Below are 17,751 nucleotides of genomic sequence, written 5' to 3'. Positions count from 1 at the left end.
AACTTTAAGACTTATGGCATCTTCGTGGAATCATTTCACCGTTCAAAATGGTCGTGAAATAATTCCACGCGGAACGTCGCTTTTTCCTTTCTCACTTCACTGATATGACATTCATAATAACCCAGATTCCGCGGCAGATGTCACTTTGCGACGTTTTCTCACTAACGTGAGTCCCGTAATAGGGTTTTGTTCACTTCACTCTGATTTCACCGTGAAGTGACTCCTGTAATAAGCACCTAATCCTACCACAAAAAAACGAATACCCTATAATCGAATACCGTCCGCAGATACGTATTTCGGCTGCTACATGCAACCATCATCAGTGCTTATGTGGACTACTGTTTATACATTGCTCGGTGCAGTACTGTTGCCTGTGCCATCATATTCTCCTTCAAGACATCAGTTTTATTAACATTAACATACTTGTTAACAGCAGAAAGTAATACTCTCTGATAGTGGAGGTGGTTACGAACTTTCCGAAAAAGCTTCACCTTCAAGACATCAAAATAGTCTAGGCTCATGGAAGCTAACATTAGTTGACCTATTGGGATGGGGAGATTCTGTCAATTTTTTTTGCCACTGCTATACAGGATATCTCTGCAGGCAGTTGGTGTCTATTCATGAAGTCTGTGCCAGGCGTGCTCGCATATGATTGGTACATTGTTGGTGAAAATTCGACCTTGAAACTTTTCAATTTTTACTGTTTAACAATGAAGTGATAATGAAGATTGAAGAATCACAAAATTGTCCATCATTTTATCAATCCAACGACATATTGACTATTGTGATCCATCAAGTGGTTACATCAGTATAATCGTTTGAAATCTTTCATTCCTACGTTACATCTTGGTTTAAGTTTTCGCGGAATGTATCTCGATATAGTGCGGTTAGACGTAGTCCTACGTCAAAAAAAAAAACAAGTTAAAATCCGAACAATCAAAACGGTCAAACTCATATGACAAAAAGGTTTAATTACTCAATCTTTTGGTGAGCCCGCTTGATTCGCGGCGAAGTTGAAACTGACGATCCGCATACTTCCGTTTCGGATGTCCGAACCAGCGTCTGGGAGTGAAAATGTCAGTTTTTTTAAATGTGTCATTTTAATGAGAGATCCAATCACAGTTTTAAGTGTTTGATTATATAAGAACAATGCAAAACAAGTTTTGCTGCAAAATTTGACCAGTTTTTCCAGAAGTTTTTATTGTTCCTTTTTTGATTTCTCGGATAGAAAAAATCGTGGGCAAAAAATGACACACAAGACTAGTTTTTTCAAATATTCAATATTTTGATCGATTTTGAATAAGGCGACCCTCGAAGATGGGTCTCTAACGCTGTAATTCCTTCAATGCATTTATTGTTTCAGATTATAACTTTTTAGAACTCTCTTCTGTTTTTAGTTTTTCGAACGTTGTGTAAATGGCTCTAATAAGTGTCATAGAATCGTTGTATTCCATAACTCGTCCTTTCATTGCTTCTATTGCTGGTTTGACATTTATTTAAAGATCTGCTTTGATCATTTATTTAAAGAATATTGAATCGGTCGAATAGCGGGTTCGTCACTGTAAGGCAGAAATTATAAAGTTTTTATCCCTGCTATTTTCAACGATACGCACATTCAAAAAGCTTGGTTTTTTTTTCGGAATATATACCCGGAAAAAACCAGATTTTCGGAAATAAGAAAATTCTTACGGGACACCACTAACGTTTAATCGAAATTATATAGATGACCTTCTGAATCTTTCGGTGTTAAAACTATCGACATAGAAGGAAAACTGCAAAACTTATAAGAATTTTATTTTGTGAGAACTCGGGTACTCCGTTGGACGCGTAAAGGTACTTTTTTGTCAAGCACATAACGGTTTTAAACGGCTTTCCCTCCAAAAAAACGTTTAATTAAAAAAATTCTCCGCCCCCCACGCAAAACGGAGTACCTACGGCTCTGATAATACTTATCATATCATAAAAATCGCGTACTTACATTTTATCTAATATAATATTCTATTTGGTAAACTGAAAACTATAAGCATTTGAAAACTTTAATCCGCCACTTACCAATTTCGGTTTTTACAAAATGTATCCCGTAGCTCTACGTACAAAAAAGAATATTTATTGCACTTTGCCAACACATTTCTTGAAACACCCTAATCTACAACACGATTTCACTCATCCAGTAGAAAACTCAAATCCGCCCCACTGTCGAACTCTTCCGGCTCTCGGTTACGTCGAAACAGCCTAGCTGATTTCGATCCCAGAAGCGTTGCCCGGTCGCCATCGATCAGCAGCGTGGAGCCTTCGCGAAGACCCAGCACTGGCGCATCGTTTAGCTCATGAAACTGTAGAATCCGCTCCTGTCTGGTTTCACCCTTATGCGTTTCACCCACCTCCGGATCCAGATAGTGTGGATTAATGTTGAACGGAACCAATGCTAGTGCATCGAAGCTAGGCGGACAAACTATTGGCATATCGTTGGTCGTCTGAATACTTCGGGTCGCGACGTTCGTTCCAGCCGAACTGCCCACATAAGGAATGGATTGGTTTAAGACCCGATCATGAATTGCCTTCACAAGACCCTGCTCATACAGGGTTTTTAACAGCAGGAATGTGTTGCCACCACCAATATAGAGCGCTTGGGCATTGTTCACAGCCTGCACGGGATCCGGATGCTGGTGAATTCCTTCGCAAGCGAAGCCCCAGCGTTGCAGCACGGTGCCGACCTTTTCGGTGTAGCTATCGTAGTTCGATAGGGCGTACGGGATGAATAAAACCTTTTTCACATTGTTCCTGTTGAGTTGCTTAAATTTATCGTCCGCAGTTTAGGTGAATTTTCATAATACTCACTTTTTGAAAAAGGCGCTCATATCGTTCTCGGCATGCTGCAAGTATTCGTACCCGTGGACAGCGGATGAGGACATGAGAAACAGTTGCCGCTTAGCTCCCATCTTGAGCAGTGAGTTCATAGAAGCACCAGCGTTTGTGGATAGCTGGAAACAAATCAATAACAGCGTGATAGGTAGAACTTTCATTTCGACACACTCCCAGTCCGAAACCGAACTGGGATGCATTCTAGTTCAAGGCCAACGATGGGTTCACTTACAGGTCCAAACTCCTAGCTAGAACTGCACAATCACCTTATTCAGTTCGAACACAAAGCACAATGCTCAAGCAACTGATAAGATGTGTCATGTAGGCACTTATGAACAATTGATAATAGATCCAACTGGATTACAAAAGCGCTATGATAACATTCCACTGCGCGGTTAAAAACGTGAGAAGACAAAGGCAGTAAGTTTATGGTGTAAAATCTATCTCTGATCCTGCTGCAGTTGGAAAACTGACAGCACACGATTACGATTCAGTTTATCACGGCGCGGGACACACACGGAATTTGCGAGCAAATTAAACATCGACAGCACTGCCGTCGTCAAGTCACTCATCACGAGTGCCATTTGTCGCCGGTTCGTCGACGTTGCAGTGGCCGGAGTTGAAAATCGAAAAACTGCTGGGAAGGAAAGGTTAAAAACAAATCAAAGCAAACAGGGCAAACAGTCGTAGAAAAGTTGTGTTTCTCTGAAAATTGAAGTGAAAAAATCGTTGCCAAGTAGCTGAAACTAATCAACAAGAGTTAGAAAATTTTCATACCGTTTTTTCTCGCGGAGGAGCAGAACCTGTTTGAGTTTCGTTAGGTAAGTTAACGATCCGATGTATATTTTGATTCAGGTGAATTAATTTTTGATTTTTTTTTGTTGTTTCAGATAACTCTTTTAGAAGAAATTTTCCAATAATATGGACAACTTACCTGGAGATGAAGAAATCATTTCACAGCAGGTTCATATCTTCCTCCAGCAGATTTGTTATGAGCATCTTTTGGTCTTAATGCCAACAACTTGACACCCCGCCTAATGAAGTTTTCCAGCTTCTGAAATCATGAAGAAAAGTGAATTTTCGGAGTTTAAACGCTCGCTTCTGACAGTCAAAGTGCAGCACGGTCTTCCCGATTTTCGTCCCTTCCTAGATGAAGCTTCAAAAAGGTGCTAGTATGGTTCCGGATTCCACCACCATAATGGTCAATGTTTCGCCATTAACCGTGGTTAGTTCATGGTAACGGTTCCCCATTGACCGGATGCTTCTGGGCGGGGAATTGTTTACACCGTCCGTTTTGGATTTGTATTGGAACGGATTCGACAAGGGAGCAATCAAATAATATCGAGTTATGATCTGATTGTTTTATCTTATCTAATGTTTGATTCATCTGTTTTTTTTTAATACTTTTTTTGCTTAAATAAATTTATTGAGTCCATTTAGCGTTACCCAGGTTGCACCACGAGGAGGCGGACTCTTTGCAACCCACACGCACACACACTACAGACACACATTATTCATACAAACTTTCTTTCATTCATTACACATGCACACATTCTAATCCAATTCTAATTACTTATTTTTCTAATTTCTTTTCACTTCTGATTTTGTACTTCTAATTTTAAAGCTATTTTCTCTAAATTACCAATATCCAATTATTCATCTTATTTTTAATAACCAATATGCTATCGAATGTCAAGTTTTTAAACGAAGAATTAATCCTCTACTTAAAATTTTGGAATCAATTTTTATGATTTAGTCTCACTCGTAATTTTGAATATCTTATTTTTAATTATTACAGCTAATATTATTTTAAAATTACAAACTACAGCATATTTATGAATACACACACATGATAAGAGAATAAGGATAGGGCGTAGTTCTCCCTCGATGGTTCTACGCCCATTATCCTTCCTCCATCCATTCATTATCCATCCATCCATTATCCAGACATTCTTTCTTGTTTTTTCACACAAAACAATTGTAAAACATGCCAACAACAAACGAACAAATAAATTAACTCAATAAACAACAACGAAATTAACTCAAACAACAAACAACAACGAAATTAAATAACCAACAACTGAACAAAACGAAACTTAAACAACGGTAACAAGTGTAACGATTTCCACTTCGCAAAATGTTTCTTCCACCATCCCTAAATCTGGAAAAAGATCCTCGGGGTACTCGAACTCGTACCGCTGGTACGAACAATCCTCATCATCGGTATCATCATTATTCCGGCATGGGACACAACATGCCACGAACTTCTGCATTAACTTTCGCCAAAAATTCATTTTTTCGACAGCTAGTAAAGAAATGCGTTCGTTCCCACCTTATCCTTATCCTCTTATGCTGATAGTAGAGCTTGGCAAAGCTAGGTTTGCTGCGATCGAAAATCGGTGGTTTTGTTTGTTCGTCGCTAGGTCTATTTCGCATTTGCAGCATCGCTTTAATTGCACGGTTACCTACGATGTGTTTTTTTATTTCTCTGTCAGCGCTACCGACTGCACAAAGTGGACCAAGTAAGACTTTCATATTAACGAATAGAATTTGGAAGCTGTTTTAGAAATAATTTCATTATAAAAATGAACCAGCTGGTGGTTGGTTGATGTTGTCGTGAAATAATTCGCAGTCGTTTATAGATTTCAAGGCAGAAAACTCAAATCCGCCATACTGTCGAACTCTTCCGGCTCTCGATTACGTCGAAACAGCCTAGCTGACTTCGGTCCCAGAAGCGTTGCCCGGTCGCCATCGATCAGCAGCGTGGAGCCTTCACGAAGACCCAGCACTGGCGTATCGTTCATCTCATGATACTGTAGAATCCGCTCCTGTCGGGTTTCACCCTTATGCGTTCCACCCACCTCCGGATCCAGATAGTGTGGATTAATGTTGAACGGAACCAGCGCTAGAGCATCGAAACTAGGAGGACAAACTATTGGCATATCGTTAGTCGTCTGAATGCTCCGGGTGGCGACGTTCGTTCCAGTCGAACTACCCACATAAGGAATGGATTGGTTTAGGACCCGATCATGAATTGCCTTCACAAGACCTTGCTCGTACAGGGTTTTTACCAGCAGGAATGTGTTGCCACCGCCAATATAGATCGCTTGGGCATGGATCACAGCCTGCACGGGATCCGGATGCTGGTGATTTCATTCGCAAGTGAAACCGCAGCGTTGCAACACGGTGCCGACCTTTTCGGTGTAGCTATCGTAGTTCGATAGGGCGTACGGGATGAATAAAACCTTCTTAACTTCGTTCCTGTCGAAGTGCTTGAATTAATCGTCCGCAGTTTAGGTGAATCGTCATGATACTCACTTTTTGAAAAAGGTGCTCATATCGTTCTCGGCATGCTGCGAGTATTCGTACCCGTGGACAGCGGATGAGGACATGAGAAAAAGTTGCCGCTTAGCTCCCATCTTGAGCAGTGAGTTCATAGAAGCACCAGCGTTTGGGAATAGCTGGAAACAAATCAAAAACAGCGTGATAGTTAGAACTTTTATTTCGACACACTCCCAGTCCGAAACCGAACTGGGATGCATTCTAGTTTAAGGCCAATGTTGGGTTCACTTACCGGTCCAAACTCCTAACTAGAACTGCACAATCACCTTATTCAGTTCGAACACAAAGCACAATGCTCAAGCAACTGACAAGATATGTCATGTAGGCACTTATGAACAACTGATAATAGATCCAACTGGACCACAAAGGCGATATGATAACATTCCACTGCGCGGCAACGTGAGATGACAAAGGCAGTAAGTTTATATTGAAAAATCTATCTCTGATCCTGCTGCAGTTGGAAAACTGACAGGACACGATTACGATTCAGTTTATCACACACAGCAAATTAAACATCGACAACACTGCCGTCGTCAAGTCACTCACGAGTGCCATTCGTCGCCGGTTCGTGGACGGTGTGTCAAAAGCAGCAGCCGGAGTTAAAATCGTAAAACTGCTAGAAACAAATCAAAGCAAACAGTCGTAGAAAAGTTGTGTTTCTCTGAAATTTGAAGTGAAAATATCGTTGCCAAGTAGCTGAAACTAATCAACAAGAGTTAGAAAATTTTCATACCGTTTTTTCTCGCGGAGGAGCAGAACCTGTTTGAGTTTCGTTAGGTAAGTTAACGATCCGATGTATATTTTGATTCAGGTGAATTAATTTTTGATTTTTTGTTGTTGTTTCAGATAAATCTTTTAGAAGAAATTTTTCAAATATGGACAACTTACCTGGAGATGAAGAAATCATTGCACAGCAGGTTTATATCTTCCTCCAGCAGATTTGTGATGAGCATCTTTTGGTCTTAATGTCAGCAACTTGACACCCCGCCTAATGAAGATTCCCATCTCCTGAAATCATGAAGAAAAGTGAATTGTTGCAATTTGAACGCTCGCTTCCGACAGACAAATTGCAGTACGATCTGCCCGATTTTCGTCCCCTCCTGGATGAAGCTTCGAAAAGAATTCCACCACCATAATGGTCAATGTTTCACCAGTAACCGTAATTAGCTCATGGTAACGGTTCCCATTAACCGGATGCTTCTGGGCGAGGAACTGTTTACACCGTCCGTTTTAGATTTGTATTGGAACGGATTCGACAAGAGAGGAATCAAATAATATCGAGTTATGATCTGATCTGATCTAATGTTTGATTCATCCGTTTTTTTTAATACTTTTTTTGTGCTTAAATAAATTTATCGAGTCCATTTAGCGTTACCCAGGTTGCACCACGAGGAGGCGGACTCATTGCAACCCACACGCACACACACTACAGACACACATCATACATACACACTTTCTTTCATTCATTACACATGCACACATTCTAATTAAATTCTTATTACTTATTTCTAATTTTTTTCACTTCTGATTTTGTACTTCTAATTTTTAATCTCTTTTCTCTAAATTAATAATATCCAAGTATTCATCTTATTTTTATTAACCAATTAGCTATCGAATGTCTAGTTTTTAAACAAAGAATTAATCCTCTATTTAAAATTTTGAAATCAATTTTTATGATTTAGTCTCACTCGTAATTGTGAATATCTTATTTTTAATTATTACAGCTAATACTATTTTAAAATTACAAACTAGTATATTTATAAATACACACACATGATAAGAGGATAAGGATAGGGCGTAGTTCTCCCTCGATGATTCTACGCCCATTATCCTTCCTCCATCCATTCATTATCCATCCATCCATTATCCAGACATTCATTCTTGTTTTTTCACACAAAACAATTGTAAAACATGCCAACAACAAACGAACAAATAAATTAACTCAATGAACAACAACGAAATGAACTCAATAAACAACAAACAACAACGAAATTATATAACCAACAACTGAACAAAACGAAACTTAAACAACGGTAACAAGTGTAACGATTTCCACTTCACAAAATGTTTCTTCCGCCATTCCTAAATCTGGAAAAAGATCCTCGGGGTACTCGAACTCGTACCGCTGGTACGAACAATCCTCATCATCGGTATCATCATTATTCCGGCATGGGACACAACATGCCACGAACTTCTGCATTAACTTTCGCCAAAAATTCATTTTTTCGACAGCTAGTAAAGAAATGCGTCCGTTCCCACCTTATCCTTATCCTCTTATGCTGATAGTAGAGCTTGGCAAAGCTAGGTTTGCTGCGATCGAAAATCGGTGGTTTTGTTTGTTCGTCGCTAGGTCTATTTTGCATTTGCAGCGGCGCTTTAATTGCACGGTTACCTACGATAGGTTATTTATTTTTCTTTCAGCGCTACCGACTGCACAAAGTGGATCAGGTAAGACTTGCGGAAGAATGAATAAAATTTGGAAGCTGTTTTAGAAATAATTTTATAAAAATGAACCAGCTGGTGGTTTGTTGACGTTGTAGTGAAATAATTCGCAGTTATTTATAGATTTCAAGGCTTAGTTGAGTGAACTAAGAATTCAGAAACAAATTAGCTTGTTTTATCAGTCTTGCTTATTATTATATTTCAATGATGACACCTCTAGTTCATTTTAGTGGGTTCACATTTCTAGTTCCAGTGCTTTCCACTGGTAGCGCTTCATTATAAGTGTCCCTCGATTGAAATCTTTCGTTAATATGGTGGGTACTTGTCTTGGTGGTGGGCGCATTTGCAAAAATCCGTGCTCTGCTGTCAAAGCCGCACGTGTGCATGTATTATTTTTGTTTACGTTGGTTCTTATAACCGCAAGTCAAACTCAATCCGCATGTGTTTTACCTGAAAGCGGTTGTTTTTTCGCCCAAATCAATTGTATTATATTAACTTTATTTTCTACTTTTAAAAGTAAATTGTCTGCCACAAAATGCAGCAGGACGAGGTAAGTTCCCCATGGGTATTTTAGAAAATAAAATCGCTAATCCCATTCCACTCGCCCAGATCGTGTGGAGCATCATCAGCCGGCAGTTCTGCTCGTACCAGGTGAAAACACAGACGCAGAATTTCTGCCGAAACGAGTACAGTCTGACGGGGTTGTGCTCGCGAAAGGCATGCCCTCTGGCGAACAGCCAGTACGCCACCATTCGGGAGGAGAACGGTATAATCTACCTGTACATGAAAACGGCCGAGCGGAATGCGTTTCCATCCAAGCACTGGGAGAAGGTGAAACTGTCGCGAAACTATGAGAAAGCTATCTATCAGCTGAATGAAAATCTCCTGTACTGGGATCGGTTCGTGCGGTTGAAGTGCAAACAGCGGTTCACCAAGATTACCCAATATTTGATTCGAATGCGAAAGTTGAAACTGCGAAGGCAAAAGTTGCTGGTTCCGTTGGCTACGAAGATCGAAAGGCGCGAGCGAAGACGCGAAGAAAAGGCACTGGTGGCGGCTCGAATTGACAACGCCATCGAGAAGGAACTGATGGAACGGCTCAAGAAGGGCACGTACGAGGACATCTACAACTTTCCGCAGGTGGCTTTTAACAAGGCACTGGAAGCGGAAGAGGTTGAGGATGAGGACGAAGCGGAGGATGAAGCGGAAGCCGGAAGTGATATGGAACAGGAGGTGGAGAAGGAAATGGAGATGGACGAAGAGTTGCAGCGGGAGTTCGACATGGATGAGGAATTCGTGGAGGCTGACTCCGAGGAGGACGATAGTAGCGAGGATGAGAAAGTGGAAAAGGACAGCGAGGAGGACGATGATGATGGTGAGAAAGCGTCCGATGCTGAAAGCGAGTCTGGTGTTAAGGAGCGGGTGATAGTCGAAAGTGATTTCGAATCGTCCGAGGAAGAAGACATTGAGGTGAGTGAGGCTTTTTTGTGTTATCATTTTGGGATATGTAACGTACGATGAGTTTAAAGCGTATGGGACATTGGCTTGTTTGATATCAATTTTATTTGAAATAGACATTGCATTTTATTTCTTACAAACTGACGGTCGCAATTGTTTGAGAATACTGAAATATGTTTATAAACGCTGGTTAACAAATACCAAACTTAAAAACTTACGATTCTGCAAGACTTTTTCAAAAGATGTTATCGTTATTGGTAATTCATCTGACTCAATGAATAAAAATTGAAGCTCATACAACTAACATAAATCTCAAAATTATATGATCAAACTAAGAGTAAATTCTGCTTTGGTCAGCGATGGTTTTGCAACGACAACTGGAAGTTTGAATGTCTAATCGTATTTTCGAATCTAGAGCTTCATCCTAGAACCCGAAGCTTGCCATTACGAAACTCAGAGAGAAAATCTGAAGTTTTCATTGTTTCTTACAACGAAATAGCAGACGGATCAGTATAATACGGTTAAACAGAAAAGCAGTAAAACCAAACAAACAATACAGAAACAGGAACCTAAATTAGTAAAAAGTACTAAATACATAGTATAAATCACTTAGGTCAGACGTTGTCGTGAGTCGATTTTGACATACATAATTTAGACGCACAGATTAATATCCCAAAGCAATGAATGAAACGGAGTGTGACGATTCGAATACTTTTAAAAAGAACAGTTTGATACTCTGAGGAACGCTGGAAGAATTCACCAGTAACACGCAATGATTGGCCGTAAACCAAATTCACAGCATGGTCCTTTAAGTCATCTTGGTATGCTGTACTGAGACCAAGCAAAATCATGGGAAGCTCGTAGAACCAGGTCTTTGGATTTACCCGTTCGGTGGAGCCGTTCCAATAAACCGTTTGCTTGCGGGTGGTAAGCCGTCGTACGAATATGATGAACACCCAAAGTACAAGTTAACTCCCTGGACAGATCCCACTCAAATTGCCTTCAGGTGTTGAATTGGCCGGAACCCCCAATCGGAAAAAATTTCGAGGCTACTAATGCTGCTGTCATGTCCACTGAAAGGGCTGCCTCTGGCCACCGTGTAAACCGATCGACTATAGTCAACAGGTAGCGATGTCCGTGAGAATGTGTCAGATAAATATGTTGTTAAAGCGTAAGTCAGTGGACGGTAATCGGTGATGATTCTAGATTTGCGTCCTTCCAAGAACAGTCGGAAGTACTTTACAGCCATTATCATTGCGGTTAGTTCTCGTCTAAAAGTGGTGTACTTAACCTGTAATTTGAGAAAATTTTCCGAAAAAAACCCACACTCAATTTCATTCTTTTTAGGTACGCAATGTAGCGAACTCTCCTTCTGCTTGATGGCCCACGAATGACAATGTGGTGCTTACGCCACTCTGTGACACAGAGCGCATTTCAGCAGGAAGAGTAATTTCCCGAAACACTTCAAGCAAACTTCAGATTCTCTTTCCAAAATGCACTAACCCGCCCATTGGGGCCGATGCCAGTAAGTTCCCAATCACAGCAACTGGTCGCAACTTTTTATGATTCGAGGCGGATTTCGTTTTCGTACCACGACTCTGGGCTGGCACCAGCGCCGAGCTCCCTTAGTAAGGTCGTGTGACTACGGTTTGGAAAGACGAGATAACAACCGGTACGGGGGTCTAAATCGCTAACGGAATTTTAGCGTCGCTAATTAGCGAATTAGCGGAATGGTGCCCACCACTGTCCATTATAAACAAGTAGAGCGGCTGGAATGGGGACCCAATTAACGAAGAATGAATGAAGGGACTACCAAATCCCTTGCGCGAGCTGGCATCCAGCGGTCTCCGCATAAAAATGCGGAGACGGATGCAGCAAAACCCGGTGGCGGAAAGGCTAACACGCCAGTTTCCACACCGGATATAACGATCGATGGTCCCTAGGGCGCCAATCAGTGTTGCGATTGGAGTGCGAAATGAAACCTTCTTCACACTCCTGCCGGAGCACGAGCAGCATGCTATGTTTTTCAAATCATATTCGCACACTTTGGTGAAGCTCCTGAAAGCTCACGGCTCCAGCCGGAGCGCGACTAGCAAAAGCAACACTCCGGTTACTCTTTTATATTCAACGCTCCGATGTGATATTTATCACGCCGGAGTGCACCTATATGAGCGAACACCAGGAGTGAGTCGATTGCTATGATTAAATTTGGGCGCAAATGTAATTTGAACCACATGTTTAATACAATGTACCTATGTTATCATACGATAGTTTGCACCAAATGCTGCGTATGAGGTATCTTTCTTGCAATGAAACTTCGGCCTTTTGCTTAGATAACTGGAGATTATTAAAAGGTTAGACCAGGCATGGGGAAAACACAGCACACCAAAGCGCGTGGGGCCCATCTGCGAACAAACACACTACGCAGGGCTATTCGTATTACCACCCTCCGTCGCTAGCTAAAGACAAAACACTGGAGAGCCATTCGTGAACACGCAACCCGAGGGTTTTTAACGTCGCCACGACGAGATCGACAATGGTATAATATTGGAAAGCTTGACGATAGTCATCGCATACAATCACTTGCAATTTTTTTTTCGTATGTACTTTAGTAAACATGATGCGTTTGAGAAAACACGCGTGAGCAAGCGGGCTTCCGAGGGCTTACGAATTCGGAAACACTCGTACCTGTGTTTGCCGAAGCTTCTGAAGGGCTGTTTTATTTAGAACACTGTGGGTTTCCTTTTTGTATAAGCACTGAAGGGCAATGAAAATACCCTCCGTGGCATCGCCTAAAACACACAAGCAGTAGTGTGGTGAGTTTGGACATGCCTGGGTTAGACTACAAACATTTTAACAAATAAACATTCAATTGTTGTTAAAAACGTTTTGAAGAACAAGATTTTTAAAACTTCTGCTTCTATGATCCAGAGTTGGATGTTTCAAAATGTAAGTGAATAAAAAAAAAGTAATTCATTATAATCCGTTTTGGGTTTGGTTCGGAGTCTGGAAATGAAAGTCCCCAGATTTTTCGAACTACAGTCCATTCCTGATAACCAATCGCCAAGTAGAAAAAATTAAGTCCTCTTTCGCTCCTGGCTCTGATAGAAAAGCTTCCTGCGTTTTGAAAAAATGTACAGTTGTTTTTACAGTAGGGATCGGAAACCCATCGATAATTAAAATTAATATTAAAAAAATAATTGAAAGGCACTTTGATTCTTGTTCACTCTCACACGGAATCCTCTTTAAAATTGTTAGAAAATTGAGAGATAATCATTTTCGCTCACTCTAATTCGTACGGAAAACGACGAGATATCGCATAAGTGCCAACGATGCGTGCGAATGAACTTTTAAATATTGTTCCTGTCCACAACGGAAGCAACATTTTGTTGTTTTCCTCCATCTCACTGTCAAACTATCGATAATTATCGATACCATTAGGAAATTACCGATAGTTATCGAAAGCGATTTTAGTCGATATTTCCCATCCCTATTTTACAGTTGAAGGTTGTTAAATCGACGTAATTTATACTGATTTAAAAGCTGCATTCGATCGCGACCATGGTATCCTTTTTTTTTTTTTTTTATTCTCGCTTATTTTCCGTCGGTCTAGTTCCGCCACTGTTGTGGCCAATCACCGACGCCCAGGGAGGCAGACTCCACACCCAGGACCCTAACTCACGACCCGTTTATTAACGGACCGGCGCCACGGCTTTACTTCCTCATGCGATGGAAGGCGTGATCCCAGAGATTTTTCGCCTCAGAAAATCTCCCGGTGTCGGCTAGGATTGAATCTAGACCAGTTGGGTTGGTTGTGAGTGGATCACGCCACCTCACAACTATCGACACCTATGTCGGCGGTGGGATTCGAACCCAGGCGTCGAGCGTGGTTGGCGGTGACGTTACCAACCACACTAGGCCCCCGCTCTAACCATGGTATCCTGCTCGCCAAGTTGGAGAAATTAGGAGTTGCTTCTGCTCTCGTACAACGGCTAAGGTCTTATTTGGTAAATCTAACGCTGTGTGTTAAAATCGGATCACAACATTCTGCACACTTTCCGAATCTATCGAGCGTTCCGCAGGGCAGTAGTCAAGGACCGCTGCTGTTTGCATTGTTCATGAATAACGCCGTCTTGTTCCTGACAGAGCCATGCCGCATGTTTCTTGCGGGCGATGTCAAGTTAATGAGGATTTTTTTTAATAGGGGGGGGGATGTTGTAATGATTTATTTATATACTAATATCTATTCAGAATTAATATTGTGTGTTCTGCCACAAATGGTGACATTTCAACACTATTATATATATTTGTACGCTTTTTTATATTATTGAATGTTATTAGCTTTCGCAGTTAAGTTAATGTAGTTGTAGGAAAATTATTAAATCTACTTGTCAAGGAAAAAAAAGGAATAAAAAACTTAAAATAAACTTAAAACTATCTTACTGACTATACAGTGAGCTAATTGTTGCAATTTAGGATTGCAACGATTTTTGTCGGAATTTGTTGATAATTTGGCTTGACATATTTTCTAATGTTTCTACATTAGTGAGCCTATGTAGCTCGTTTGTGCTAAACCAGGGAGGACGCTTCAAAATCATTTTCAAAAGTTTATTCTGAATCCTTTGAAGTGTCTTCTTCCTAGTTGTACAACAACTTGTCCAGATGGGAACTGCATATAACATTGCTGGCCTAAAAATTTGATTGTAAATTAACAGTTTATTCTTGAGACAAAGTCTAGAATTCCTGTTGATAAGAGGATATAAACATTTGATATACTTATTGCACTTTGACTGGATATTTTCAATGTGCTCCTTGAAAGTAAGATTCTTATCATAAATAAGCCCTAAGTATTTAACTTGATCAGACCAATTTAAGACCACACCGTTCATCCTTATAACGTCCCAAGTAACACACAAAACATGTTAGAAAATAGATTACAACGAAAGTAGTCATATAAGTGTACTACAAGCGCAATTAAAAACTTGTGTTATTATATTGTGTTTGAAGTTGTTTTTCATCAGTAATACAACCGCATTTCGAAAACAAGCTCATTTTTTCTGGTTTTGGAGATGTTTTTTAATAACATGAGTTCAAGAAAAACAATCACTTCCACTTGGTCTTTTCGTAAGACAATACACCGACTAATAACAACATTACGTACCTGTAAAATGCTTTTCCTTAGTACAACATTCGTAGCATTCAACACTCAACTTAAAAATACTTGATCAAATTAATATTTAAATTATATGAACGATTTTTATATTTATTCGAAGCGGGTCAAAACGTGCCATCAAAAGATAAACAAAACGCTTGCAGTGTAACCAATATCAATTCAGTTTTTGTTATTGTATATCTAACAACGTTTTCTAGTTTTGTTAGATTTGATATCCAGATAACGTTGAAACTATGCGAAAACAATTTTGATATTCAAGCAAAAGAAACAACTCTTTTTGAAAGGTTGAAAATTATTTTTTGTCATCAATTTAAAATCAATTAAAACTGCCACTGATAAAAGCTACTGTCGATCTAGTTGCACTGCGCCGACACAACACATTTGCGCATGCGCTGGTTAACAGTTGTCATAGCAACAGATTTGCGCATTGCCGTATTAGTACTCGAGATGTATTTTGCCACTTAATTCTATCAAGTTGGCTTGCTTTAATGCTGTTATCGGTACTTGTTCTATTAGCCTTCATGTTTTGCGCTTTTCTGGTGATAGAGATGTCATGGAAAAGGTAACGTCAACTTTTCTATACCAACGTGTGTTACTTGGGGTGGTTATGGGTGGGTTTGAGAAATGAAACTCTTGGTTTATGAGGAAAAATAATTAACTGTGTTTTAGAAGCATTAGGGGAAATCTTCCATTTCTGCAAGTATGAAGAAAATATATCTAAACTTTTTTGTAGCCGACTGCATATAACACGAAGGCTTTTTCCTTTTGCGGAAATGCTTGTATCGTCACAAAACAGAGATTTCTCACAACCTGGTGGTAAATCAGGAAGTTCAGAAGTAAAAATGTTATATAAGATTTGACCCAAGATACTCCCCTGAGGCACACCAGCTCTAACAGGCAATCTATTAGATTCACCATTTAGATAGTTAACCTGGAGAGTGCGGTCAGTTAAATAACTTTGTATCATTTTTGTAAGGTAAAGCGGAAAACTGAAATTTGACATTTTAGCTATTAAACCTTTATGCCAAACACTGTCGAATGCCTTTTCTATATCTAGTAGAGCTGCTCCAGTCGAATAGCTTTCAGATTTATTAGTTCGAATCATATTTGTTACTCTAAGTAACTGATGAGTAGTGGAATGCCCATGGCGAAAACCAAACTGCTCATTTGCAAAAATTGAGTTCTCATTAATATGTGTTATCATTCTATTAAGAATTATTCTTTCAAAAAGTTTGCTAATAGAGGAAAGTAAACTAATTGGTCGATAACTTGATGCCTCAGCTGGATTCTTTTCGGGTTTTAAAATTGGAGTGACTTTGGCATTTTTCCATTTCGTAGGAAAATGTGCTAGTGCAAAGCATCTGTTAAAAATTTTTACCAAGAAATTTAAAGAGTTTTCGGGAAGTCTTTTGATGAGGATATAGAAAATCCTATCATCTCCTGGTGCTTTCATGTTTTTGAGTTTTTTGAGAATAGTTCGCACCTCATTCAAGTTTGTTTCCAATACCTCTTCAGAAAGAAATTCTTGGGTGGTGATCTGATCATACTTTTGGTTTACTTCATTTTCAATAGGACTACGTTCAAATTGGAGTTATGAACACTCTCAAACTGCTGAGCAAGTTTTTGAGATTTTTGTTCATTCGTTAAGAAAATGCAATCACCATCTTTAAGGACTGGAATTGGCTTCGAAGGTTTCTTAAGAACCTTCGAAAGCTTCCAGAAAGGTTTTGAATAAGGTTTTAGTTGTTCAACTTCTCTCATGAAATTCTCATTTCGCAAGAGAGTGAATCTATGTTTAATTTCCTTTTGTAATTCTTGAAAAATAATTTTCAAAGCAGGATCACGAGATCTTTGGTATTGACGTCTCCGTATGTTCTTCAAACTTATAAGAAGTTGAAGTTCACTGTCAATAATTGGTGCATTAAATTTCACTCGAGCCTTAGGAACTGATAAATTCCGGGCATTGAGTATTAAGCTGCTAAAATTATCTAATGCTCTGTCAATGTCAGCACTGTTTTGTAAAATAATATCATCATTCAAATTTTCTTCGATCGTAGAACGATATCTATCCCAATTAGTCTTGTGATAATTTAACACAGATCTAGTGGGATTTCAAATAGTTTCATGGGAAATAGAAAATGTTATGGGAAGATGATCAAAATCAAAGTCAGCATGAGTTAATAAATCACTGCATGAATGACTTTGATTTGTTAGTACCAAATCAATTGTAGATGGATTCCTAATAGAAGAATAACATGTAGGACCATTTGGAAATAAAACTGAATAAAATCCAGCCGAGCAATCATTAAACAATATTTTTCCATTGGAATTGCTTTGAGCATTATTCCAAGATCGATGTTTCGCATTAAAATCACCGATGATTAAAAATTTAGATTTATTTCTTGTGAGTTTTTGCAAATCTCCTTTGAAATAATTTTTTCGCTCACCAGTGCATTGAAAAGGCAAATACACTG

General features: G+C 39.6%; 2 protein-coding genes, 1 long non-coding RNA gene and 1 pseudogene across 5 annotated transcripts in view; 2 read left to right on the top strand and 2 right to left on the bottom strand.

Annotated features, from left to right (window-relative positions):
* Positions 1-1,690: 1,690 nt before the first annotated feature.
* LOC129718986 (probable alpha-aspartyl dipeptidase) lies at positions 1,691-3,857 on the bottom strand. 2 transcript variants are annotated; one of them, XM_055670286.1, is made up of 4 exons: positions 3,797-3,857; positions 3,095-3,499; positions 2,839-2,981; positions 1,691-2,781 (listed from the first exon to the last, which is right to left on the bottom strand). In XM_055670286.1, the coding sequence occupies exons 3-4, from the start codon at positions 2,955-2,957 to the stop codon at positions 2,160-2,162; spliced, it is 741 nt and encodes a 246-aa protein (XP_055526261.1). In that variant the 5' UTR covers positions 2,958-2,981; positions 3,095-3,499; positions 3,797-3,857; the 3' UTR covers positions 1,691-2,159. The 2 variants fall into 2 exon arrangements, with proteins under 2 accessions (XP_055526261.1, XP_055526260.1); XM_055670285.1 differs by lacking the exons at positions 3,095-3,499; positions 3,797-3,857 and having other exon boundaries at positions 2,839-3,088.
* On the top strand, positions 2,978-4,230 carry LOC129718992 (uncharacterized). The gene is made up of 2 exons (XR_008727102.1): positions 2,978-3,683; positions 3,753-4,230. It is a non-coding gene; the product is annotated as an uncharacterized LOC129718992 (long non-coding RNA).
* Positions 4,231-4,356: 126 nt separating this feature from the next.
* On the bottom strand, positions 4,357-6,410 carry LOC129718987 (probable alpha-aspartyl dipeptidase; annotated as a pseudogene).
* Positions 6,411-9,032: 2,622 nt separating this feature from the next.
* LOC129718984 (protein MAK16 homolog) overlaps positions 9,033-17,751 on the top strand; it is a 72,726-nt gene continuing 64,007 nt past the window's right edge. For both annotated transcript variants that reach the window (XM_055670283.1, XM_055670282.1), the window contains exons 1-2: positions 9,033-9,196; positions 9,256-10,116. In XM_055670283.1, the coding sequence (XP_055526258.1) occupies positions 9,182-9,196; positions 9,256-10,116 (876 nt within the window). In that variant the 5' untranslated portion in view covers positions 9,033-9,181. The remainder of the gene's footprint in view (positions 9,197-9,255; positions 10,117-17,751) is intronic.

The sequence above is a fragment of the Wyeomyia smithii genome, chromosome 1, assembly GCF_029784165.1.
Source record: "Wyeomyia smithii strain HCP4-BCI-WySm-NY-G18 chromosome 1, ASM2978416v1, whole genome shotgun sequence".
In the NCBI taxonomy this organism is placed as follows: domain Eukaryota; kingdom Metazoa; phylum Arthropoda; class Insecta; order Diptera; family Culicidae; genus Wyeomyia; species Wyeomyia smithii.
This window is presented reverse-complemented; position numbering and strand designations above follow the sequence as displayed.

Bases quoted from the DNA above. Each gene is read 5' to 3' on its own strand.
- LOC129718986 (XM_055670285.1), bottom strand. From the start codon at position 3,062: ATGCATCCCAGTTCGGTTTCGGACTGGGAGTGTGTCGAAATGAAAGTT. The intron at 2,782-2,838 runs GTGAGTATTATG...GCAACTCAACAG, and splicing joins ATGAGCGCCTTTTTCAAAAA to GAACAATGTGAAAAAGGTTT.